Source organism: Microcaecilia unicolor, chromosome 8 (assembly GCF_901765095.1).
Source record: "Microcaecilia unicolor chromosome 8, aMicUni1.1, whole genome shotgun sequence".
In the NCBI taxonomy this organism is placed as follows: Eukaryota; Metazoa; Chordata; class Amphibia; order Gymnophiona; family Siphonopidae; genus Microcaecilia; species Microcaecilia unicolor.
The window spans coordinates 244,203,342-244,231,082 of record NC_044038.1 but is presented as its reverse complement, the minus strand read 5'-3'; the positions used below and the strand labels follow the sequence as shown (position 1 = coordinate 244,231,082).

At 42.3% G+C, this 27,741-nt stretch overlaps 1 protein-coding gene across 7 annotated transcripts in view; it reads left to right on the top strand.

Moving 5' to 3' along the window:
* Positions 1–27,741, top strand: part of TOX2 (TOX high mobility group box family member 2) — a 314,937-nt gene that overhangs the window by 19,369 nt on the left and 267,827 nt on the right. Inside the window, exon 1 of one of the 7 annotated variants that reach the window (XM_030212721.1) lies at positions 11,984–12,045. The exons of the other annotated variants lie outside the window; for them this stretch is intronic. Coding sequence (XP_030068581.1) covers positions 12,028–12,045 — 18 coding nt within the window. The 5' untranslated portion in view covers positions 11,984–12,027. Of the gene's footprint in view, positions 1–11,983; positions 12,046–27,741 lie in introns of those variants that run through there. 7 annotated transcript variants of the gene reach the window in all.

Below are 27,741 nucleotides of genomic sequence, written 5' to 3'. Positions count from 1 at the left end.
AGCTGGATATGAAGCAACTGTCCTTGAAATGTGAGAATTATCCAATGCATACTAGTAACATTTGTTAAAAGACAGGTAAGGGAGACACAATGGATCATATGTGGAAGACTGCAAATCCTAACAGTAGATGTGATAAGCTTTTTATTTTATTTTTTAAATCTCCCTATTTGGGTCCTTAAGGTTCTCCATTTTATCTCAACCCTCTCTCCCTCCCCCAAAATAGTAATAGTAAATGACGGCAGATAAAGACCTGAACGGTCCATCCAGTCTGCCCAACAAGATCAACTCATTTTACATGGTATGCGATACTTTATACCCGAGTTTGATTTGTCTCAGGGCACAGACCGTAGAAGTCTGCCCAGTTCTTGTACTAAAAGTTCTGAAGATTCTGGAATCCTAAAGAGTTACAAGATTCCGGAATCCCAATTAGTAGCAACATTCCATGTAGAACCCCAAAGAGTAACATAGTAACATAGTAAATGACAGCAGATAAAGACCTATACGGTCCATCCAGTCTGCCCAACAAGATAAACTCATTTTACATGGTATGTAATACTTTATACCCGAGTTTGATTTGTTCTTGCCATTCTCAGGGCACAGACCATAGAAGTCTGCCCAGCACTGTTCCTGTACTAAATGTTCTGAAGCTAACGTCGAAGCCCCTTCAATTTTACACTCCAGTCCATCCATATCTATTCAGCCACGATCAGGGCACAGACCGTAGAAGTCCGCCCAGCATTGGTTTACTCTCCAGTAACCGACGTTGCCACCCAATCTAACACAACCACTTCTGATTTTCAGGAAAATGAATATGAATGTTTATGATATTCAGATATATTTTGTTTAAACATCTGCTTGATTTCCTTATTTTGATTGAAATTCACGTTTGGAAACTGCTGCCTCAGGACCATGCCACGGCAAAGGGCGCGGTTTCCAAAAAATCATATGTCTGACTGAGTCTTCAGTTCTTGAGATGACCCGAACAACTGATGATTGTTGGTTGCTCTCTAGAATTTGAAATGCCTTGAAATTTTTTTTTTTTGCATAATGATTTCTCCATGCCTCCCTTTGTAATCAGTAGAACTGGCATGGAGCCTGTGAGCTAGACTTTTGCATTGGACAATGCCATATTCTCCCCTTCCCTCCCTCAGTGTCAAGCCTTGCACATAGGATGCAGGATGGATCTCACTTGGTTTTCTTTTGCAACTGAAATCTCTTGCAGGATAGGGAAAGGTAGCTTTCCAGATGTCTGGCTAGATTACACAGCACGGTCTATGCATATGCATGTAGCAGCTAATCAGATACAGTGCAGTTAAGACAGCTGCCCTTTCTTCAGCCTGTAATCAGTGTGCAGTACGAAACAATGATACTGTAACTCTGCAATCAAATGCAATTTTCCATTTTACAAATTTTGATAATGCCATTTCATTACCCAATCACTTTATTTTTTATTATGTTTAGAATTTAAGCACATCGAGAGAACATTTTGGAGATACAACTGAATTCATACCAGTATACCTCACAGAAAGCGTTCAGTATGGGGTAATTTTAACAGTTTGCCTATGTTGAAAGTCACAGAAATGACCTAATTTGTCCCTTGTTTATATGCCATATGCCATGTAAAATGTTTCCTTTCAGAATTACTATTAAAATAGTACCAGGTATCCAGGAAATCCAGTCGTTAACCTTTATGCATTTCTTGTTCAAAAAGGAGAGGGGAATTCAGATGTCCAGGTTGGAATGTGGAGAATTCCCACAGTATTTTACAAGAGGCTCAGCCAAATGTAGAGCCTTTTGTGTATTGTGTAGCAGGTGCAGGTCTGAATGTTGATGCCTCCCCATATCCAGCAGGAACAGTGATTATTATAAAGCTTCATGTGAGGAAAACCATATGCGGCAAACTCCCCCCTCCCCCCCACACACATGTGCACAAGAGTAGCTTCTCCACGTTGACCCCAATCTGCAACACCAGTTCCCCCCTCCCCCTTCCCCCCCCCCATACTGACCCCACTACTTCCCCCACTGACAGCTGATCACTGTCCCTGGCTTACTGAGGTCCCTGGTATCTCCTGCAGTGCTTTCAGCCCATTCCTTGGGGCATACCCAGCCAGACAGGTTTTCAGGATATTCACAATGAATATGCATGACATAAATTTGCATGCATTACCTCCTTGGAATGCAAATCTATCTTATGCATATTCATTGTGAATATCCTGAAAACCTGTCTGGCTGGGTTGACAACCAGTGTTCTAGTGAGAGGAGTGATCCTCACTTATTCCTGCTTTTATGGCTGCTGTTATTCCCAGCAGTAATCTTATGGTATTATTTATTGGGATTTACTACTACTACTATTTAGCATTTCTATAGCGCTACAAGGCGTATGCAGCGCTGCACAAACATAGAAGAAAGACAGTCCCTGCTCAAAGAGCTTACAATCTAATAGACAAAAAATAAAGTAAGCAAATCAAATCAATTAATGTGAATGGGAAGGAAGAGAGGAGGGTAGGTGGAGGCGAGTGGTTACGAGTCAAAAGCAATGTTAAAGAGGTGGGCTTTCAGTCTAGATTTAAAGGTGGCCAAGGATGGGGCAAGACGTAGGGGCTCAGGAAGTTTATTCCAGGCGTAGGGTGCAGCGAGACAGAAGGCGCGAAGTCTGGAGTTGGCAGTGGTGGAGAAGGGAACAGATAAGAAGGATTTATCCATGGAGCGGAGTGCACGGGAAGGGGTGTAGGGAAGGACGAGTGTGGAGAGATACTGGGGAGCAGCAGAGTGAGTACATTTATAGGTTAGTAGAAGAAGTTTGAACAGGATGCGAAAACGGATAGGGAGCCAGTGAAGGGTCTTGAGGAGAGGGGTAGTATGAGTAAAGCGACCCTGGCGGAAGACCTGTCTCTTGAGTATTTTCAAAAACTTTCATATGGTGGGGCTAATATCTATAAAGTTATTTGGAGGAAGTGTAAGAGCCACTGGGTTATGAGTAGGGCTTTTCTTTCTAGATGTAGATAAATTGTAAATTAAAATTTTATATGTTTTTTTTTTTTAAGGTGCTAAAAAAAAATCAGAATTTATCAATGATGCTGGGTACCTTTTCCACTTCATTGTAGTACCTGAATTGTGGTGTTGTAGCTTGCAACACTTTCAATAGTTTAATTACTCTAAATAAAAGCTTTATCTTTTGTGTCTCCCCAAAATGTAAAAATCAGACATAAATAGCTTTGATTTTATGCAGTTCACAAGAAGTGTCAATGACACAGCCACAGGTCAGCATTTCCTTCTCTTCTAGCAACCTGCATGAATATACTCCTCCCCCCCCCCCCCCCCGCTCCATCAGCTTCGTATCCTGGTTCATTCATCTCTAGTTTGAACTATGGCATCTCCTTTCTCCACAGTATTTGGATTGAAGATATTCATAGACTGAAACTAGTCCAAGCTATAGCGGTGAAGCTTGTGACTGGTTCCAAAAGGCCCAGTCATGTCTCTCTCTCCCCCCTCCTTATTTGTTCTAAACATTGGCTACCATTTCAAGATTCTCTCAATGGTACACAAAATCCATCATTCTGGACTCCATGTATATCGTGCCCATTTTCTGATACCCTACTTCCCAGAATGCACTCTGATCCTTGCAACGCCATCAACTAGTAATTCCATCTTTTCGACATATTTGTTTTGAATCTGTGTAACTGGTCCCTCGCTCTAGAAAGCCCTCCGTTTGCAACTTCATCTAGAAAACTCTGTAGAAAGGTTTAAGGATGGGCTGAAGACCTTCCTCTTTCTAAATACTTTTACTTGAAGGCCAGCTCACGTGTCTCATTGTAGAACTCTTTAGAGATGGGGCATCAGCGACACTTCCTCCCCGAAGCAATTGGTTGTGAAATGCTGGCTATTGGTGGGATCATGACGATTGTTTCAAGAAGTTTTTGAGGCTAAGTACTGTTTTTGAAAATATATCCTATTTAGTTTTTCACATTATTCACTTGATATGTATATTTTAAAAAAATATTTATTAAAATTCAGTTTGATGTTTGGAAGGTTTTTTTTGAGCCTGTGACGTGAACATCCACCATTTCATTGTTTAACAGTCATTAGCAGCAAGTCTGAGGCTTTTTCCTTCCTTGATGAAAAGTGTTTTGACTCATTCAGATACAATTTTATAATAAGTGGTAGATTATGGAGCATTTGGATTATTAAAAAAAAAAGGAAGGGAAGAGCTGGAGAATCACACTTTTGTTTCCTTAACAAAGAAATATTCTTCTTGGCAAAGTCTTACTTGTACATATCATGGGCACTTAAATTTGGTTAATCCATTAAGAAGTAGACACTAGCTCCTTTCTTTAAGTTTATCCCCCTGCTCGTCAGCTATGTATGTTCCCTTTTACAGGGTTATGTTTGATGCCCCATTTGTGTACAAAGTTCGGTAAGGAAATTTCTTATCTACATTTCTCATCTACATTGACATTATAATGACATCATAAGGTTAGTACATTATAATTCTCACTAGCACCTTCTTATGCAAAAAGCTTTTTTAATACATATTTTACATATATGTGTATTTCATTTTTGCATTGATTATATGTTCTGTGCAATTTTTTTTCTTTATTATTTATTTGAAGTTTTAACAAGGACAACTTATTTGAAATACAGCCGCAAATGTTTCAAAAATAAGAGTACATTAATGACATAAATCAACATTATCATAACCTACTGCAACCTACTCCTCACTGGCCTCCCACTTTGCCATCTATCCCCCCTTCAGTCCGTTCAGAACTCTGCTGCACGTCTTATCTTCCGCCTAGACCGATATACTCATATCACGCCTCTCCTCAAATCACTTCACTGGCTTCCGATCAGGTACGACATACAGTTCAAGCTTCTCCTACTCACCTACAAATGCACTCGATCTGCAGCCCCTCCTTACCTCTCTACCCTCATCTCCCCTTACGTTCCTACCCGTAACCTCCGCTCTCAAGACAAATCCCTCCTTTCAGTACCCTTCTCCACCACCGCCAACTCCAGGCTCCGCCCTTTCTGCCTCGCTTCACCCCATGCTTGGAATAATCTCTCTGAGCCCATACGCCGGGCCCCCTCTCTGCCCATCTTCAAATCCTTGCTGAAAGTCCACCTCTTCAATGTCGCCTTCGGCACCTAACCCACTACACCTCTATTCAGGAAATCTTGACTGACCCAACTTGACATTTCGTCCTTTAGATTGTAAGCTCCTTTGAGCAGGGACTGTCCTTTTTGTTAAATTGTACAGCGCTGTGTAACCCTAGTAGCGCTCTAGAAATGTTAAGTAGTAGTAATTCACATCAACAAAATGAATTTTCTTTGCTTGGTAGCCCACATTTACATTTTGAGAGAGAGCGATAAGAGTTAGGGAAGATTCCACATATAAAAATAAAAAGGAAGAAAATAATGGCGTGCTTTTCCAAGCTTTATCTAAGTACTTAAGTTGTTTCAAGTCCAGAAATGATTTCAGGTGGTCAGGTGAATAAAAAGTATATTTCACCTCACCCAACTTAACATTACACTTACAGGGATACGCTAAGAAAAATGTTCCACCGATTTCTATTGTCCTTGATTTTAAAGCCAAAAAAGCTTTTCTCCTTTGTTGGGTAATTTTCGTCACATCAGGGAATATTTGTACCTTTATGCCTCCAAAACATGTCTTCAAATTTTTAAAATAAAGTCTCATTATATTATTAAGGTCTTGCTCAAATATTAGAGATACAAGCAGAGTGGATCTTTCCGTGTTTTCATCTAAGGTTTGTTCCAATATAGCTGAAATGTCCCCCAAACTTTTCCCATTTACTTGTAATTCTTGGTTTCCCCCCGCATCTTCCTTTGATATGTTAGTAATATAATATATTTTATTTACTGGTGGCATCGATTCCTGGGGTATTTTTAATACTTCATTTAAATATCTTCTAAATAAATCATGCGGGTTCATCCCAAATATTTTTGGAAAGTTCAGCAGACGTAAATTGAATCTCCTATTACAATTTTCAATCTGTTCCACTTTTCTTCTGAGATCCATATTATCTTTAACAGCCTGCTTAAATTCTTGCATAGAATCTACTTCCTTCTGAATATTTTGAATTTTTCCAGCTAATTCACCTTGTAGTTTATCCACTTTCAAATTTAATTCTTCAAACTTAATTTTAAAAGTAGAAAGTTCACCTGATGTCTGTTGTAGAGTACTGTCCATTTCATTCAGCTTCCTCCAAATCATTCCTAGGCTTATTTCCTCCTGCATTTTCTCTGAGACTCCTGTCTCAGTCCTCAGCGTCTTTCGCGACGATTCCAACCCCTCACTGATGAGCTTACCCAATACACTTCCTGCAGGGCAAAGTTCACCCACTGGGATCGAGGCTGATACTGGGTTCGGAGGTCTCTCTGTCGAAGGTGGAAAAAGAGACACTTCATCTCCCGGCAGGGTTTCAACTTCCCTTGAAATCCCCGCAATGGGATCCCCGTCTCGTACTGCCTCGGAGACCAGCACCAAGAATCGCTCGAGACCCGTCTGAAGTGGAGAGGAAGTCGAGGTTGGTGGGGGGATCAATCTCGCAGACCCCTTATGTTTGGTATGGGGCATTTTGCTGGGGAGTTTGTTCCTCCAAAGCGAGTTCTACGAGCGTCCCTCGGCGCGTCTTAACACGCCGCCATCTTGAATCGCTCCTCTAGAGAGAGGTTTTACAGCAAACACTTTCCACGGGTTTTAAGTTTAAGCCCACCCTGTGCAATTTTATTATAATTTATATGACACATATTTTACATGTATTGAACACAATTTCACCATGTTTTTGATGATTGTTGTTTTTTTATTTTCATCATATGCTTTGCAGTTTTTTTTATATGTATTGTATTTTACTGCAACTTGTTTTTTATGTTTTTTTATTAATGTTACTTTTTGATGTTTAACATATATTTTGTAGACTCCTGAAGCAGCCGAAACACAGCTGCTGTGTCGAGTCAAATTTGATGTTTTTGTAATAAAGCCTTTAATCTATCTACACGTCTCTTTCATTGTTTGAGAAGAGCCATCTTCCTCTACTCCTTTTTTTGGCTTCGATTGCGATACGTAGGGAATCAGTGCACCTCCACCTCTTCTGTGGTTTTCTTCTCTCAATTAGAGGGTGGCAACCAGTGCCATAGGGGGCCCTAAGCCTGTCTCTGCGTAAAGGAATCATAGCCCAAAAGAGATGTTCTGCCCTGGGCCCCTGCATATCTAAGACCAGTCCTGTAAATGTATTTTCATGGGGACATAGGCAAGGGAGAAAACATCTGTCCTCAATGTGCCACTCTAATAGATGGCATTGGTCAACTTGTCTTGTTAGAGGCTGTAGATCTTTCATCTCGGGGAGTCCCTGCTGTTTGGGAGTTTAATAGCCAAGTCTACAGATATGAAATTGTAAGCTGAGAATTCATTGCCACAAGGTCCAAGGGCTCGCTTAGCACCAGCTTTCAATGCAAAAGTACCTGTTACAATATTTAAACCTCTTTAAAGAATCAAATAAATAGTAGTAATAATAAATTTGCACCTGCTTTTTATGGGTATTTGTTATGACCAAAAGAAAGCCTTTTGGTTTTGAAAAATCCAATACTATTGGCACCCTTTTACGGAATGGGTTTAGTGTGTTTTTAATGAGGTACTGTTTCATGCGCTAAGCCCAATTTTAACAAGTCATAAGTACATAAGTATTGCCACACAGGACGCTGGGCTTGATGGTCCTTTGGTCTGTCCCAGTTTCCAACAGTGGGCAATCCAGGTCACAAATACCTGGCAAGATCCCCAAAAACATTTTATACTTCTTATCCCAGAAATAGTGGATTTTCCCCAAGTCCATTTAATAATGGTCTATGGACTTTTCCTTTAGGAAGCCGGCCAAACCTTTTTTTAAACCCCGCTAAGCTAACCTCCTTTACCACGTTCTCTGGCAATGAATTCCAGAGTTTAATTACATGTTGAGTGAAGAAACTTTTTCTCTGATTCATTCTTAGGGCTGTTTTGCATTTTTGCAGGTCCTGAGCTAATTATTCCATGAATGCACAAGACCTGCAAAAATATTGACATGGGAGCACTTACCGATCTCTGTTTAGAAGGCTCTAACCGCTTCCAGGTTAAGTCTGCGTTATTCAGTTAGCTCACGCTAATACCAACACACTGGCTGGAGAAAACTTCCATGACCATTCCTTACTCATGACATACCCCCTCCCCCAAAAATAAATATTTTCAAAATATTTTAACATATTAGGGCTTAGCTCACTTTGGTAAAGGGCCCCCTATGCTGGTTATTTTGTCCTCTGCTACCCTTAGAAATAGCTTTTCACATTGCACTCCCTGTTGAGAGGGGTTTGCTTCCCTGCCGTAGTGTTAGCTGACTGGTTCACAGTTCCAACTCTCAGTGGGTTGACACGGGCAACTATAATAGTGAACTGAGGAGCATAAACAAGGTTTCAAATTCATATAAATTGAGATGTCTTAAAAATACCTTGGCTGTTGCTAAGTTAAATAATGATCTCATCTGTATATACACCATATTCTTGTATTTACTGCTGCGGTCTCAAATATTTAAGCCTGGTAGTTTGAAGAACCAGGCCGTTCAAGATCACTTAATCTGCAGGGAAAGAGTTTGACGATATGGAAGCGATGATACTTTTTTGAACAATATGAGGAAAAACCTCACAGGTAGGAGCAGAATTGAAACATAATTTGATTATGGTTGAGTCTGTGTTGATGCCAGTATCAACTAAAAGGAGACATTTTTGTATAACGAGCAAGGACAATTGTGACCCACTGAGTAAAAAGGTATCAAAAGTGGGGAATGTGACTTATTTTTACCACGGATAGAGGGATATCGACTGCATAATCCTGCAAAATCTCAGCCTACGGTATCGACTAATTACGTCTTTATCAAAGGAGAAACATTTATCAATAAACAAAGGTACTTTTTTTTTTTTTAGACAATAATAAACTTAAAACATCTGTATCTGTGTAATCCATATCTCTGTTATTTGTAACCCCACTTTTGGTACTTTTTTGCTCAGCGGGTCATAATGCAGAAGTGAAAATGTGAAGTAGTGTAAGGAATGAGTGCTGGGATCCCCAAAACATTCATTTTAGATCACCCCTTCATTCTATAACACAGTGTTGTAACCAGCATGCAAAATTGCACATCTAAGTTATAGGATAGTGCCAATTGTCTGCCAAATTTAGGAGCCCTTTTACTAAGCTTCAGTAGATGCGCCAAGTCGACACTACTGCCAAGGTAGCGCAGGCAGCTGAGGATAATTTTGAAGTTGACATGCACCGTTTCCCGTAGTACAAATATTTTTATATTTTCTACTGCGGGGTGTTCCCGGCGGTAATTGGCAGCACGGCCACAGTTGCGCACGCTGCATGATTACCATGCAAGTAGTGCATGAGCCCTTACTGTTGTGTCAGTGAGGGGCAGCGAGGGCTCAGGCAGTAAATAGCCACGTGCTACTTTTAATTTTTATGGACAGCCGTTTACTGCCCCGTTAAAGCCTTTTTTCCCCAGCTGCGGTAAAAAAAAAATGGCTCACTGCCAATTTCACGCGTCCAAACTGCCCAGGCCACTTTTTACTGCAGCTTAGTAAAAGGGCCCCTTAATTGTTAAATTAGGTGCTAATTGACTTTATGTATAATTAATGCACCTTGGCACTATTTGCAGTTAGGCTCCTTTAACCTAACAGTGGTAAAAAGTGTCCTTCGCGTGCCCTTAATTGGGTCTTTCCTGCACACTAAAGCCATTTTTACTGCTGGGGTAAAAAGATGGACTTTCCTATATTTTTTGTATTAATGGCCATGCACTGAATTTTGCCATTTGCGCGTGGCCAATCAAACAGTGCCTGAGCCATTAATGCCACCCATTTCCTAGGTGCTGGGTTTAAAGAAGGTTTGGGCAAGTTCCAATTGAGGTGTCGTGTGGGTGATGCAGAGGCAGATCTGTGACGTGTCTCCATGCGTAGAGTTACAGGTATGCATTTGTACACAGTGGAGCTGGTTTATAAAGACACATAGGTGTCTTATTGGACTTTTCACCGAAGCCCACTAGGATGTGAGCTCTATATACGGTGCTGAAAAATGCGCAATTCTGTAAGCCACTCGTAGTTAGGTACTTTACAGAATTGCGCCTAAACTTTAGGAGCAGTCGTTTACACCAATTGAAACGCATGCAAGTGCACACACCTAAATTGGGCGTGTACCCCCCCCTTATTCTACAACAATGCGTGGAAATGCTAGGAATGCCCCCATTCTTCCCATGACCCTCCCATTTCCATCCTCCTTTTTTTTTAGGTGCTTAAATTCCAATTAAATCTAATTAGTTTTGCTAATTGCTTGTTAAGCCAATTATTAGCTCATTTTTCAATTAAATTATGCACGCTTTTTTTGCTGACTTAGGGGGTAGATGTCAATATTGAGCGATGACCAATGCTTTCTCCTCCTTGGGGGGGAGGGGGGGGGGGCTCTGAATGTTGCCTCTGTAACATCCTCAGCCCTGGCCCAGGAATCAAACCCAGGTCCTGTGTATGACAGTGTGTAACACTGCTTTTGAGCCGCTGGGCTGGTCTGCTTTTGGTGTTTCATATGAGATGGTGTTTGAAGTGTTGTGATGGTGGCCTTGGTATGTTTGTGTAGGGGAGGAGGGGGATTATTCTGATGGTGATGGGGAGTGGAAGGGGAGGCAGGAATACTCGGGATAGGGTTTGTTTGTGTGAAAGGGAGAAGAGAAAACAGCTATTGAAAGGCAGTTGACAAACACTGTGCACAGCAGAACACAAATTAACAAGTTACTGTTTCGATTATACTGTAGTATGCTGTACTATGTTGCACAATAATGTAACACTTTGGGGAGTTGTTGTAAAATCCGCCCCTTTCTTTCCGAGCACTCTACCAAAACCCTCGTCCACACCCTTGTCACCTCTCGTTTAGACTACTGCAATCTGCTTCTTGCTGGCCTCCCACTTAGTCACCTCTCCCCTCTCCATTCGGTTCAAAACTCTGCTGCCCGTCTCGTCTTCCGCCAGGGTCGCTTTACTCATACTACCCCTCTCCTCAAGACCCTTCACTGGCTCCCTATCCGTTTTCGCATCCTGTTCAAACTTCTTCTACTAACCTATAAATGTACTCACTCTGCTGCGCCCCAGTATCTCTCCACACTCGTCCTTCCCTACACCCCTTCCCGTGCACTCCGCTCCATGGATAAATCCTTCTTATCTGTTCCCTTCTCCACTACTGCCAACTCCAGACTTCGCGCCTTCTGTCTCGCTGCACCCTACGCCTGGAATAAACTTCCTGAGCCCCTACGTCTTGCCCCATCCTTGGCCATCTTTAAATCTAGACTGAAAGCCCACCTCTTTAACATTGCTTTTGACTCGTAACCACTCGCCTCCACCTACCCTCCTCTCTTCCTTCCCGTTCACATTAATTGACTTGATTTGCTTACTTTATTTATTTTTGTCTATTAGATTGTAAGCTCTTTGAGCAGGGACTGTCTTTCTTCTATGTTTGTGCAGCGCTGCGTACGCCTTGTAGCGCTATAGAAATGCTAAATAGTAGTAGTAGTAGTAGTTGTAACAATGTTTGCAATGCTCTGTGATAATATATTGCTCAGGGTGGCAGGCAGGGCTCACATTGTCTTCATGGCCTTACTGCAGCTGTGAAGTTTAATTAATTAAAAGAATGTTAAGGAACAGCTGGCCATATCTTATCTCAGTTGAGTAATGTTGACCGAAATTCAAACAACGCATAGCCCAGTTGGAGAAGACTTTTCAAAAAGAGGCCGAACAATGTCAGCACTATTCAGTCCGTAAACATTTAAAAACTCGGTTTTGTGCGCACAGTTAGGCCAACAGGCAGCAGACAGGCAGGCAGTACTTTGGAGGACCTGTCAGTTCTGGGGGAAGAAAGAGTAGCAGGTATTGAAATCCAGGCAAACAGAGCAGTGCTCTCCGGAAGCCAAGAGGAGCAATTAAGCTCAAGGGGCCTTTCCCCTGAAGCTGCAAATGAAATGCAAACTGAAGGTATGCTTACAAGGTGTTTGTTATTAATTAAGAGAACCTATGTTTCCCTTGTTAAGCTGGGTGAATTAATTGTGAGAGGCCATCTGGTGAAAAAAAGGGGGGCTTTATCACTGTTCAGCACTTGCATTGTCAGTTTAAATCCAGTGGAAGGTTGGTCACTGCAAATTGTTTTCAATCCATTCCTTTGCTTTTCAAAATGGGAGTGGAAAGGGGGAAAATGGGGCATTTTTTAAATCTGAAACTGGAATTTTTGCTGCTAGAATTGCAGTAATTTGATATTGTCTCTGTTCTTAGAGCTTATTACACTAGGGGCAAAGATAAACCCTAAATCAGAATTGTCTGAGGAAAGCTCCTCTGCTTGGTGGCAGGACTCTGCACGCTGGTGTCCCAGATCCACAGTGGGGTGCAGGAGAATAGGAGGGGGGGGGGGGGGGGGCCTTGGTTTCTGCTATAGGGCAAAGTAAGCCTGGGTTTCTGTGGAAAAGTATGTGAAAGCGATGGGCAGACAGAGTGGAGACTGAGAGGCAGGTGACTGAGGGATGAATTTAGAGGGAAGAATTCTGGGATTATTTAAATGAAATCTAATATGAGCATGTGTTGCCTTTTCCTATGCACAGTGTCGATCTGTATTTTTTGTGCTTTGGTGTGCTTATGAATTCTTGCAACAAATTTTGCCTCATCCTGTTCCTTTGGAAACCCTCTTCTACACATCTACCACCTAACTGTGACAAAATATTTCTTCCAGATGATTCTTAAATTGAGCTGATGCCAGACTTGTAGACTGAATTGGGGTTTATCTAAGTGCTGGAATAGTGGAGCAGCATCGCTACTGACCTGCATGAATGGCAGCTTGAGGTGGAGGTTCCAAGACACAACAACAGTGAAAGATTAAATAGCACCTAAGCGAATTGAGAGTGTATGAAAACATGCGAGTTGTCCTACTGGGTCAGATCAAGGGTCCATCCGGCCTAGTATCCTATTTCCAGCAGTGGCCAGTCCAGATATAACTACCTTGCAGAGCCCCTCCCCCCCACCCAAAAAATGGCAAGATTCCATGTTGCTTAACCCCAGGGATAAGCAGTGGCTTTCCCCAGTTTATTGACTTTTCCTCCAGGAATTTGTCCAGACCTTTTTAAATCAAGCTACGTTAACTGCTTTTACCACTTGCTCCAGCTTAATCATACGCTGAGTAGAAACTTATTTCCTCCTATCTGTTTTAAATGTGCCACTGGGTAACTTCACTAAGAGACCCCCCTTCACTATTGCTTCTGCAACAAAGCAACCGAAGCCCAAGTCCCTTAAGTGGAGAAGGAGGACGAGTCAACCATGTGAAGCCTTTTATGGGCTATTAGAGGAACTTAAAGAAAGAAATCGGTGCTTCTGCTCTAGAAGAGGTTAAAGTGGAGAAGTTTCTCATTTAAATTCTCCAGTTTTTGGTGCAACAAAGCTGGAAGCAGCACTAAAGATAATAATGGTGGACAGTTTTGAAGAAGAAAATATGGAGAACAACAGAAGCAGTCATGAGAATTTGCATGTATTTGGCCTATGTGGGGGCTGTGAGGGTCAGGATCTGGTAACCATCAGCAAACAGTTTATTTTGAAATTGATCAATAAAATGCGCATTGTATTACTGCCTGGAGGGGAACAAACCATTTTATATTCAAAATTCTGTGATACCCACAGCTCGTAAAGACTATCCAGGCAGCCCAAATAGATTATGGATATCCGTAGACTTGCAACCAAATGGAAGAGGTTTTTGGCTTTAGAACCTGACTGTAGGAGCTGGGATGTAGATATGGTGGTGGTTAAACTTACCATATACAACTAGACTCAATTGTTGAAGGAACTAAAGGTTTTTGTATCATTTCCTTGAGATGAAGAGGAAACCCAGATAGACCTCGGTCTGATATTGCAGTATGTTCTTCTGAGCAACTGGATCAAGTAAGAGAAAACGGTCATTAAACATTATGTCCTCGTTGGGAAACATGAAAGAGGAGGGTTAACCCAAGGGGTTCTAGGCAAAAAGAGAAACCGTTAAGTGTAGAGTTACTGCTACTGATCATTTCTATAGCACTCCTAGATGTACTCAGCACTGTACACGTTAATCCCCTAATGCTATAAAAGCCACTAAAAATTGGCCACATGCAGTTTAATTGACTAACAAGCTAATTAGCACAATTGGATTTAATTGAAATTTGCATCTAATTTAGGCGCATGCATTTGTACCACATTTCAGTTGGTGAAAATGGCTCCAACTAAAGTTAGCCACGATTCCCAGGGATAAATGCTACTCTGTAAGTTGCACCTAACTTTAAGCTTGGTTTATAGAATAGCACTTTAATTCACTCCTATATGCAGGTATCTTTCTCTGTCCCTAGAGGGCTCACAATTTAAGTTCATTTTTGGAGGGTTAGGTGACTTGCTCAGGGTCACAAGTAGCTGCAGTGGGAATTGAATCCAAGTCACCAGGATCAAAGCCCACTGAACTAACCATTAGTCTACAGCTCCAGCTCCCAACTAAGGTGTGTTTTGAGCTGGGTCAATAGAGGGTTGAAGAATAAGAAGATATTGAAAAGTCGAAGAGAAGCTGATGTAGAAAACAGAAAATTCAAAAGATGGTATGATTAATAATAAACAATTTCAGGCACCTTACATGAACATGGCATCGGTGAAGTAAACATCAGAGCGTCTAAGAGGTAGGAAGCAGCAATAAATTGGCAGAAGAGATAGACATTGCTGAAACATTCAATTAATTCTTTGCTTGAGTGTTCTTAAAGCAAGATGAGGACAGATGCCAGAAATGGTCATGAATTTCTCAGGAGTAGGAAAAGAAATGTGGAAACCAGGACTGTATGGCTTATGCAATGTGCCTGTCCATAACAACTGCTAATTTCCACTATCTCTTCCTCAGAGATCCTGAAATATTCCAAACAAAGGGGACATAGAATATAGGAAAGCACTTGGCTATTATGTTTATGATTAAAATGCAGCTCAAACATTTTGTTAAAATTTGCATTTAAGAATAATTATGCAAGCAAAATACTTGACAAGAAAAGCAGAACTCTGGTAACGCTATACATCTAAGTAATCATATGCAAGGCAATAATATGTGCTATTTAATCCAGAAATAAAGGGGAGAACCATATAATAACCCTTAAAGCTCAGGATATTAATTCATAGGATGGGCCATTCCATGCCAAGTGGTCTAAAATTAAAAAAAAGTTCCCACCATCATGTTCTCCAATTTTGTTCAAATTTTATCTGTTGCGCGAGTCAGGTGTTAAACGAAGTTTCCCAAAATTTGAGGTCTCTAACTGCAATAGTTGCAGATCTAGACCCCCTTTTCTGAAAGGTTGTCAGTCCATGAGCGCGACATTTACCAAAATGCCATTTTTGTGGTCTAATAAAATCCAAACACATTTATAAGAATAGCTAAAAAATTCAAATCCTGTACAGTTTTTGATGCTAATTCCGATGAAATACATTTTAACATTATGGATGCAAAATCCAGTCAAACAAGTTGACTCAAAGTGTGCATCAAAATTGGTCGCGACTCATCGGAACATATTGGACCAATATTCAGACTGCAACAACTGCCATGCAAACAAAGATACGGACTTGAAATTTTGAACAAGCATTATGCTTGTGCTGGACATAATACTGCCAGATTTGCAACTAACCAGCATCTATAACCGCCCTGCAGGATCTCTTCAAATTTGGCACTGTCAACGCATATGGTAAAATGTACCAAAGTTCAAAGCCAATTATTGAAAAAGAGTCTGCCTGAATCAGTTTGTGAACAGTATCATCTGAAAGAGAAAATTGTGCTCTACAACACTGATATGTTTTTGTTTTGCAATGCCACCATTACGTAGCACGCAGCGGAGGCAGTGCATGCAAACCTCGCTCATGAATATTCATTGTGGCTATCTTGAAAACCTGATTGGCTGGGGTGCCTCCAGGACCAGGTTTGGGAACCACAGCTGTAATCCATTGCATTCTAAAATCTTAATGTACACAGAAGTCAGACTTACTTGCCTGTAGTTCCCAACCTCTTCCTTACTTCCGCTTTTGTAGAGAGGGACCACATCTCTTCAGTTCTCCGGGACCACTCCTGACTCTAGAGAAGCATTGAAAAAGTCAGCCGGTGGAGCCTCTAGAACTTCCCTAAGTTCCTTCAGTATCCTCGGATGTATGCCATCTGGCCCCATCACTTTGTCCATCTTTAGGTTTAGGTTTAGCCAGTTCTTCACAAACACAGTCCTCTGAAAATCATTCAGGGATTACAACCCTTCATTCCTATTTGTGTCTGATATCCTGCTCCCGAACCTTCAGCTGTGAACACAGAACAGAAATATTTGTTAAGCAATTCCGCCTTATATATCAGCTTCTACATATTCCTCCCCTTCATGTTTGAGTTTTACAAAAGGCCACTTTTGCACTTCCTCCTATCACTAATGTATCTAAAAAAAATATCTTGTCCCTCCCATTTTACCATATTAGCTATTTTTTTCTTCCATTTGCATCTTTGCTTTCCTGACTACTCTACCAGCTTCTCTAAGCTTTTCCAGATATTGTCGCCTGTCTTCCTTGTTCTGCGATCTCTTGTAGTTGATAAAGGCTAACCTCTTTTTCCTTACCTTTTCAGCTACTAATTTTGAGAAGCAAAGCGTCACCTTTTCCTCTTACTTTTATTTACTTTCCTTACAAAAAATTTGTTGCCCTTACAATAGCTCCTTTCAGTTTTGCCCACTGCTTTCCACCTTCTTTGAGATGTTCCCATCCAGACAGCAATTCCTTGAGGTAATCCCTCATCGGAATAAAGTTAGTTCTTTTGAAGTCTAGAACCTTCACTTTTGAATGAACCCTCTCCACACCTATTTATTTTATTTATTTATTGCATTTGTATCCCACATTTTCCCACCTCTTTGTAGGCGCAATGTGGCTTACAAAACATCATGGATAATGGAAATGAGAAGAGAATAGATATTTGGTGTTGCAGAAGGATGTTGGATTGCATGGTAATGGAATACATGATAGTAATGTAATAGAAGGCATTAGTAACATTTCTGGAAATATGTAAGAGTTTCACATGATTTAGTCTTTGTGGTATATCTTGTCGAAGAGATGGGTCTTTAGTAGTTTACGGAAGTTGGTCAGTTCATAGGTCGCTTTTAGGTTGCGTGGCAATGCGTTCCTAGAATTGCGTGCTCATATAGGAAAAGGTTGATGCGTGCATTAATTTGTATTTTAGACTTTTACAGTTGGGGAAATGAAGATTAAGGAATGTGCGAGATGATTTATTTTAGCATTCCTGTCTTAATATTAAACCATTCCATCTGGTGGATGCCATATGATATAACATCAGAAACACTCTCCCCATTAGTAAGCAGTAAGTCCAGTGTGGCCCCATCCCACTTGGGTTCCATTACCAACTGCTGGAATAGTTCCCCCTGTAGAGAATCCAGGATCTCTCTGCTTCTGAAAGACCCCACAATAGGGATACCCCAATCAATGTCTGGCATATTAAAATCACCTATTTGTAGTACTTCCGCTTTCACAGCTGTATTTTGAATGTCTTCAATGAAATCTCTGCCCACTTCTTCTTCTGTCTGTGAAGGAGGCCTGTAAATCGCACCAGTGTGAATACATTTGCTACTCCCTGTTTCCAGATTGACCCACGGTTCTGCTTCCTTACCCTGTAGGCCCTGCAATTGTGTGGCTTTAATAGTATCTTTAACATATAATGCCACTTCCATTCCCTTTCCTCCTACCCTGTCTTTCCTGAACAGATTATTGCCTGATATATCTATATCCCAGTCATGATTCTTTGCGAACCATGTCTTTGTAATTGCCTCTAAATTCAAACCAGCCTCTTCCATCACAGCCTCAAGATCTAAAACCTACTGCACCTACATATAGGTGACACCTGCAGCCATAAGGGCTATTGTAGTGGTGTATAGTTGGGTACAGTAGGTTTTTGGTGGGTTTTGGAGGGTTTGCCATAAGGGGGAGGGGGTAACAATGGGACCGTTTATGTGAAGTCCACTGCAGTGCCCCCTAGGGTGCCCTACTGCTCTTTTGGGATGTCTTTGTGGCCAGTTTACTAAGAATGCTGTCCCCCCCCCCCCCATATGTCCCAATGGCTTGTTTTTGTATGTTTTCCCCTTGGACTTTATTTTTTGGAAAATGGTCCTAAAAGAGACGCACTGACCACAAAAACGTCTAGCAAATGGCCATTTTCAAAGCAAAAAGTTGAATAATTTTCTGGTTTTGAAAATGGCCGTGTTCGCTACTGGAGTTTTGGACATCTTTTTTCAGAAAACATTCAAAATTGGATTTAGACGTCATATAGAAAATGCCCCCCCCCCCCCCACTGCTTGTCCTCTACCTATATTACACCTACCAAGTTCAAGGCGTGGCATGGCCTTGTGAGCAAGATAGATGCCAACTCACAGAGTCCAAACTTCCTGAGGATTCCTTCTTTTAGAAAAAGGGGTTTCCCCCTGAATCTTCATATTGAAGTCGAACTTTGGTGGGGGAGAGACTGAGAGACAATCATATTAGCCAGTTCTGTACTATTATGCTTCTGAATATAATATATGCCTTCTTCTCGCACATGTAATGTATTTAGTCAACAGGTTGGCTAGTTTAATAACATATCACATTGTATAGCTTGAAATCACACAGTGAGTGGCAGAGATGGTAAGTAAAATAAGGATTTCAAATGCCACATCGCTGTGTGCAAACCACTGCATTGGTTTACCCTGCCGGCTCATAAGCTGCAATTCTGTCTGATGTATGTTAGAGAGAAAATACAAAGGAAAACTGAATAAATAAAAAAAAAAACTCCCCCAACTCAGAAAACTGGTTTAATAACTAATACGGTATTCACGTTTCACAGTGGTGATTGACAGCCCAGCCAGCATTCAACAGAGAAGAGAATGACTATGATTATCTCAGTGTTCTGACGTCTCCGCTTTATCATATGTGTAATCCAATGAAAATTTCCAAGAATAATAATACTACCTGGATCAGTATGCAGAGATACAGAAGTACTACAGAGTAGGAAAATGCTAACGTAACAAGTATTTACAGCATTTACATGTGGGAGGTTATCTGGGATAATGTAATGTGCTCTTGGTTCTCTCTTGACTAGATTACAAACTCCAGAAAATAAGGGAGTAGATTATAAGCGACTTGATCATGTAGGCATTTGTGTAGATACAAACACATGGAGGGGCATAATCGAAAGGGGCGCCCAAATTTTCCTGAGGACGTCCTCGCAGGACGTCCCGGTGAAGGGGCGGGGAAACCCATATTATTGAAACAAGATGGCCGGCCGTCTTTCGTTTCGATAATACGGTCGGGGACGCCCAAATTTTGACATTTATTTTTTATTTTTGTTATATTTGTACCCCGCACTTTCCCACTCATGGCAGGCTCAATGCGGCAGGCAATGGAGGGTTAAGTGACTTGCCCAGAGTCACAAGGAGCTGCCTGTGCCGGGAATCAAACTCAGTTCCCCAGGTTGTCTCTAGAGATGGTCGTCCTTAGACTTTGATGTTTCTGATTTTTGGCGATAATGGAAACTAAGGGCGCCCATCTCAGAAACAACGAAATCCAAGCCCTTTGGTCATGGGAGGAGCCAGCATTTGTAGTGCACTGGTCCCCCTGACATGCTGGGACACCAACCGGGCACCCTAGGGGGCACTTCAGTGGACTTCAGAAAAAGCTCCCAGGTGCATAGCTCCCTTACCTTGTGTGCTGAGTCCCTGAACCCCCCCCCCCCCCAAAAAAAAAAAAACCCCACTACCCACAACTGTACACCACTACCATAGCCCTTATGGGTGCAGGGGGGCACCTAGATGTGGGTACAGTGGGTTTGTGGTTGGTTTTGGAGGGCTCACATTTACCACCACAAGTGTAACAGGTGGTTGAGGGGGGGGGAATGGGCCTGGGTCCACCTGCCTGAAGTGCACTGCACCCACTAAAACTGCTCCAGGGACTTGCATACTATTGTGATGGAACTGAGTATGACATTTGAGGCTGGCACAAAATATTTTTAAAGTTCTTTTTTGAGGGTGGGAGGGGGTTAGTGACCTCTGGGGAGTAAGGGGAGCTCATCCCCGATTCCCTCTGATGGTCATCTGGTCAGTTAGGGCACCTTTATGTGCCTTGGTCGTAAGAAAAATGGACCCGGTAAAGTCGTCCAAATGCTCGTCAGGGATGCCCTTTTTTTCCTTTATGGGTTGAGGACGTCCATGTGTTAGGCACGCCCAAGTCTTGCCTTCGCTATGCCTCTGACACGCCCCTGGAAACTTTGGTCGTCCCCACAACGGAAAGCAATTGGGGACGTCCAAAATCGGCTTTTGATTATGCCGATTTGGGCGACCCTGTGAGAAGGACACCCATATTCCGATTTGTGTCAAAAGATGGGCATTCTTCTCTTTCGAAAATAAGCCTGAATGTGCCAAATTCTATAAAGGGCGCCTTTAAAAAGTGGCACCGAAAAACCGCACCGGTGCTTGTCTCCTAAGCGAGCTATAGTTTAAGGAAGCACTGATGTCAGCTTTCCATAGAATGGGCTACACTTCACTAACCTAATTTAGTTAAAGTAACATAGTAAATGACGGCAGATAAAGACCTGTACGGTCCATCCAGTCTGACTAACAAGATAAACTCATTTTACATGGTATGTAACATAGTAACATAGTAGATGACGGCAGAAAAAGACCTGCACGGTCCATCCAGTCTGCCCAACAAGACAACTCATGTGTGCTACTTTTTGTGTATACCCTACTTTGATTTGTACCTGTCCTCTTCAGGGCACAGACCGTATAAGTCTGTCCAGCACTATCCCCGCCTCCCAACCACCAGCCTCGCTTCCTAACCACCGGCTCTGGCACAGACCGTATAAGTCTGCCCAGCACTATCCCTGCCTCCCACCACCGGCTCTGGCACAGACCGTATAAGTCTGCCCCGCACTATCCCCGCCTCCCAACCTCCAGCCCCGCCATCCAATCTCGGTTAAGCTCCTGAGGATCCATTCCTTCTGAACAGGATTCCTTTATGTTTATCCCACGCATGTTTGAATTCCGTTACCGTTTTCATCTCCACCACCTCCCGCGGGAGGGCATTCCAAGCATCCACCACTCTCTCCGTTAAGAAGTACTTCCTGACATTTTTCTTGAGTCTGCCCCCCTTCAATCTCATTTCATGTCCTCTTGTTCTACCGCCTTCGTATCTCCGGAAAAGGTTCGTTTGCGGATTAATATCTTTCAAATATTTGAATGTCTGTATCATATCACCCCTGTTTCTCCTTTCCTCCAGGGTATACATGTTCAGGTCAGCAAGTCTCTCCTCATACGTCTTGTTACGCAAATCCCATACCATTCTCGTGGCTTTTCTTTGCACCGCTTCGATTTTTTTTACATCCTTAGCAAGATACGGCCTCCAATGATACTTTATACCCGAGTTTGATTTGTCCTTGCCATTCTCAGGGCACAGACCGTAGAAGTCTGCCCAGCACTCATCTTGGACTAAACGTTCTGAAGATTCTGGAATCCTAAGGTGTTACCAGATTCCGGAATCCCAATTAGCAGCAACATTCCATGTAGACCCCAAAGAGTAACATAGTAAATGACGGCAGATAAAAACCTGAATGGTCCATCCAGTCTGACTAACAAGATAAACTCATTTTACATGGTATGTGATACTTTATACCAGAGTTTGATTTGTCCTTGCCATTCTCAGGGCACAGACCGTAGAAGTCTGCCCAGCACTCATCTTGGACTAAACGTTCTGAAGCTAACGTCGAAGCCCCTTAAAATTTACACTCAAGCCAATCTCTATCTATTCAGTCACGATCAGGCCGTAGACTGTAGAAGTCTGCCCAGCACTGCTTTTGCTTACCAATTACCGGCGTTGCCACCCAATCTCCGCTAAGCTTCCATGAATCCATTCCTTCCAAACCGGTTTCTTTTGTGTTTATCCCACGCATGGTTGAATTCCATTACAGTTTTCATCTCCACCTCCTCCCGCGGGAGGGCATTCCATGTATCCACCACCGTCTCTCTTTATCTCTTTATTTTCATTTTTAGAGGACACATTGGCCTGCAACCATTCAAGGATGTATAGGTCCTTCCTCCGATAGTTCACATATAGTTGCAATCAGTCTTTATGTAGTACATTACCTTCACTTCACATTTTTGGTTTATGCCACCTATTGTATACATTCAATTTATTTTTCCACCATTTATTTGAAAAGAACAAGACCATCGGGATGTTTCTGGTAAGGTTGTTGCCCATTGTCTTTTATACTGTCTGGTGTATATTTTTATCTCTGTTTTACAGTATCACATTTTCATGCAATTTCTTTTAATATTCACTAATTCGCTTTCCCAACCGAACCAATTAGGAAAATCCACTCTACTATCACCCGCCTAATCACTTCCTCTTTCTTCCCTACTTAATCTCTACACACTACTAACTGTAGCTGATATTCTGTAATGACAATATCATAACAAAACCATGTAAGCCACATTGAGCCTGCAAATAGGTGGGATAATGTGGGATACAAATGCAATAAATAAAAATAAATTTTAAATGAACAAGACCATTGGGACATGTCTGGTAAGATTGGCAGCATTGTCCTTTATTCTGTTTGATATGTTTTTTATTGACATTTTATTTTTATTTTTTTGTTACATTTGTACCCCGCGCTTTCCCACTCACGGCAGGCTCAATGCGGCTTACATGGGGCAATGGAGGGTTAAGTGACTTGCCCAGAGTCACAAGGAGCTGCCTGTGCATGAAGTGGGAATTGAACTCAGTTCCTCAGGAACAAAGTCCACCACCCTAACCACTAGGCCACTCCTCCACTGTTGCTACTATTTGAGATTCTACATGGAGTGTTGCTATTCCACTAGCAACATTCCATGTAGAAGTCGGCCCTTGCAGATCACCAATGTGACCGCGCAGGCTTCGACTCACAGAAACAGAAGCCTGCGCAGCCTTGTACATGGAATGTTGCTAGTGGAAGAGCAACATTCCATGTAGAATCTCCAATAGTAGCAACATTCCATGTAGAATCTCCAATAGTATCTATTTTATTTTTGTTACATTTGTACCCTGCGCTTTCCCACTCACGGCAGGCTCAATGCGGCTTACATGGGGCAATGGAGGGTTAAGTGACTTGCCCAGAGTCACAAGGAGCTGCCTGTGCCTGAAGTGGGAATCGAACTCAGTTCCTCAGTTCCCCAGGACCAAAGTCCACCACCCTAACCACTAGGCCACTCCTCCACTGTTGCTACTATTTGAGATTCTACATGGAATGTTGCTATTCCACTAGCGAAGTCGGCCCTTGCAGATCACCAATGTGGCCGCGCAGGCTTCTGCTTCTGTGAGTCTGACTCACAGAAACAGAAGCCTGCGCAGCCTTGTACATGGAATGTTGCTAGTGGAATAGCAACATTCCATGCAACATTCCATGCAGAATCTCCAATAGTACATTTGTACCCTGCGCTTTCCCACTCATGGCAGGCTCAATGCGGCTTACATGGGGCAATGGAGGGTTAAGTGACTTGCCCAGAGTCACAAGGAGCTGCCTGTGCCTGAAGTGGGAATCCAACTCAGTTCCTCAGTTCCCCAGGACCAAAGTCCAACACCCTAACCACTAGGCCACTCCTCCACTCTATATAATTTCTTTTAATTTATTTAGCTAAATTTTAATGTTTACTACTTTATATGTAAATTTTGATGGGAATTCAGTGTATTTTTTTATTTTTTTACTTTGTAACATATTAATGTATAGCATATCATTATTATTTTCATTTCTACTTATTGTTCATTATGTTATTTGTTATAGAACCCGACACAAGCGGATTCATTCCGAAACACGGACCGTGTTGGATCATTTGTTGAATAAATTTCTTCCATTGTCCCTTTCGTGAAGGTCCTTGTGTGCTTTTCTTTGTTCAGAGTTCTTAAATTACCCTTTCTCTTCTCACACTACCCAGTCAGGTCTCACTGGCAGGATTTCATGCCTCCTCTGGGCTCCAAAGGGGCATGCCCCCTTAGACTGTGCCCCTTCTGTTGCATACTTGTGGCTCCGTGCTGCAGCATTGAGTCCTAAATAGTGTTCTTCCAGCTCACTAGAATGACATAAGCAGGTCAGGCTCACCTCTACACAGAGTGCCACAGTTGCATCAATCTCCAAATAAACGGGAAAGATGGAAAGGTCACGGTTCTGCCAGCATCCAGGTGACAGTTTCTCTTTCTTTCCCAAAATTGAAAACCTTCTAAACAGGTAAAAATTTTTCTTCACCCAACGTGTAATTAAACTCTGGAATTCATTGCCGGAAAATGTGGTGAAGGCGGTTAGCTTAGCAGAGTTTAAAAAGGGGTTGGACGGTTTCCTAAAGGACAAGTCCATAAACCGCTATTAAACGGACTTAGAAAAATCCAAAATCCCAGGAATAACATGTATAGAATGTTTGTACGTTTGGGAAGCTTGCCAGGTGCCCTTGGCCTGGATTGGCCGCTGTCGTGGACAAGATGCTGGGCTCGATGGACCCTTGGTCTTTTCCCAGTATGGCATTACTTATGTACTTAGGTAGACTGCAAAGAATAGGCTTTTTAGACATTTAACGTATAAAGATTTTACTCAAAGGAGACGTGAGGCACGGCTATGCTTGCGAGGATCTGACAGAGTATCATAATATTATGATATTAAATTGTAAAACCTGGTGCATTATCAGCCCGCCCCTAGACTCCGGCACTGAGGGGAAAGGAGCTGAAGCATGAAAACCTAAGCCATAATATGACAGAGCTAAAATTGAACTAGGCAATTACTGCTTGTGTGATTCACAGAGTAGGGGAGTAAAAGTACTATATAAATCAGCCCAGTAATCATAGGGTTTAAAATAAGTCATTTATTATTAATTCACTTCTAGTGTAAGCATATGTTGAAGAATTATAGAAAAGTGAAAGGTATTTAAAATATAGTTATGGATGCCTGGTAGTGCAGCTCAAGGGCCGTATTACTTTGACTGACTGCTGGTCATGCAGGATTGAGGATCGTTAGCCACAGTTTTCAGGCAGGTTCAATACAAAACTGTTTTGCTGTATTTCTTCCCATTCTTTCTAAGGTGATTTGTTACTCTTTTGTCAGTTTGCTGTATTACATTATCTAGATTTTTCTCTGATTCAGTTGTTCCAAATGATCCCTGTCAAAGAAACCTTCCAGTGTAGATATGACCCCCAACTTTCTCCTATGTAAAGACGCAGGCAAATAATTAAATTAGGGGCCAGTTTGCTAAGGTGCACCGAGTAGTTAGGGTGAGTTTGGTACACGATAAACGTTGGAACAGGCTCTCGCTAAAACCGTATGTTAAAATGCTGTGTTAACTGTGTAACAGGGTTTCAGACAGCAATGGGGCAGGTTATAGTTGCAGATAGCTCTGTCCACATGATATCATGGCACTGTCTGTCAAGGCTGCTAATAGGGCGGGTTTACCTAACCCCTTTTTGGAAGGAGGCATGTGGGGAGGTAGTTGAATCACACTGCGCCTACTTTTCTCTAAAGGGTAGCAGAATAATTGGGATGTATTCACTTACTACTACTACTACTTATCATTTCTAAAGCGCTACTAGACGTACGCAGCGCTGTACACTTGAACATGAAGAGACAGTCCCTGCTCGACAGAGCTTACAATCTAATTAGGACAGACAAACAGGACAAACAAGAGATAAGGGAATATTAACGTGAGGGTGATAAAATAAGGGTTCTGAATAAGTGAATAAGGGTTAGGAGTTAAAAGCAGCATCAAAAAGGTGGGCTTTTAGCTTAGATTTGAAGACGGCTAGAGATGGAGCTTGACGTACCAGCTCAGGAAGTCTATTCCAGGCATAAGGTGCAGCAAGATAAAAGGAACTGAGTCTGGAGTTAGCAGTGGAGGAGAAGGGTGCAGATAAGAGAGATTTATCCAGTGAACGGAGTTCCCGGGGAGGAATGTAAGGAGAGATGAGAGTGGAGAGGTACTGAGGAGCTGCAGAGTGAATGCACTTACAGGTCAATAAGAGGAGTTTGAACTTTATGCGGAAATGGATAGGAAGCCAGTGAAGTGACTTGAGGAGAGGGCTAATATGAGCATAACGACACTGGCGGAATATAAGTTGTGCAGCAGAATTTTGAACAGATTGAAGAGGAGACAGATGGCTAAGTGGGAGACCTGTGAGAAGCAAGTTGCAATAGTCTAAGCGAGAGGTGATAAGAGCATGGATGAGGGTTCTGGTAGTGTGCTCAGAAAGGAAAGGGCGAATTTTGCTGATATGATAGAGAAAGAAACGAAAGGTTTTAGCAGTCTGTTGAATATGTGCAGAGAAGGAGAGGGAGGAGTTGAAGATGACCCCAAGGTTACGAGCTGATGAGACAGGAAGGATGAGAGTGTTATCCACAGAAATAGAGAATGGGGGAGGAGGAGAGGTTGGTTTAGGGGGAAAGATGAGAAGCTCAGTCTTGGTCATGTTTAGTTTCAGATGGCTCTGAGACATCCAGGCAGCAATGTCAGACAGGCACATGTCACTAAATGCAGGAGATGTGTGTAAATTGTGGTATTCTATAAATTGCACACATGAGTGCGAGTCCGGCCCATGCTCTTCTTAGATTTTAGTTGTGTGCACACATATAGAGAACTGCACTTAGGTGGAATTTTGACGTTTGGAAAAATTGTAAAGCCAACTTTTCCGTGATTGTGTGACTGTCTTATTTTGTGTTGACATTGTATCATTATGATGAAGTGGCAGGTGTGGCTCTGGCCGCTTTATTGGTCAGACTAGGTGGACCATGCAGTTCTTTATCGGCCGTCATTTACTTTGCTACTACGGAGCTCATTTTCAAAAGAGAAAAACGTCCAGAAAGTGGCATAAATCTGCATTTGGATGTCTTTCTCACAAAAAACATCCAAATTGGTATTTTCAAAACCAATTTTTAGATGGTTTTCTATGAAGTCCGTCAGAAGTGCATTCAAATCACAAGGGGGCATGTTAAAGGTGGGATCTGGGCGTTCCTAACACCTGGATATTTTTCAGCCATAATGGAACAAAGCAAAACCATCCAGGGCCAAAACTAAGATGTTTTGAGCTAGACCTATTTTTTTAATGAATAAGGCAAAATGACCAGATGACAAGCTGGAGAGAATCAGGGGTGACCCCAATACCCCAGCAGTGGTCACTGACCCCCTCCCACTCCCCACAAATGTGAATACAAATGTGATTTAGCAACCTCTGTGACAGTGTCAGATGTAGAGCTAGGTCTGTTAGAGCAGCCTGCAGGTCCCTGGAGTAATGTAGTGGTCAGTGCAGTGCACCATGGAGTGGGGGACTCTGGTCCCTATCTCCCTCTACCTGTCACATTTGTGGGGAAAACTGTAAGCCCTCCAAAACTCACCTGAAACCCACTGTACCCACATATAGGTGCCCCCTTCACCCATAAGGGCTATTGTAGTGGTGTACAGTTGTGGGAAGTGGGTTTTGGGGGGGGCTCAGCAGACAAGATAAGGGAGCAACGGTGAGATGTGTTACCTGGGAGCATGTTTTTGAAGTCCACTGCAGTGCCCCCTAGGGTGCCCCATTTATCTCCTGGGATGTCTGGGAGACCAGTCTACTAAAAATCCTGGCCCCTCCTACTTCCCA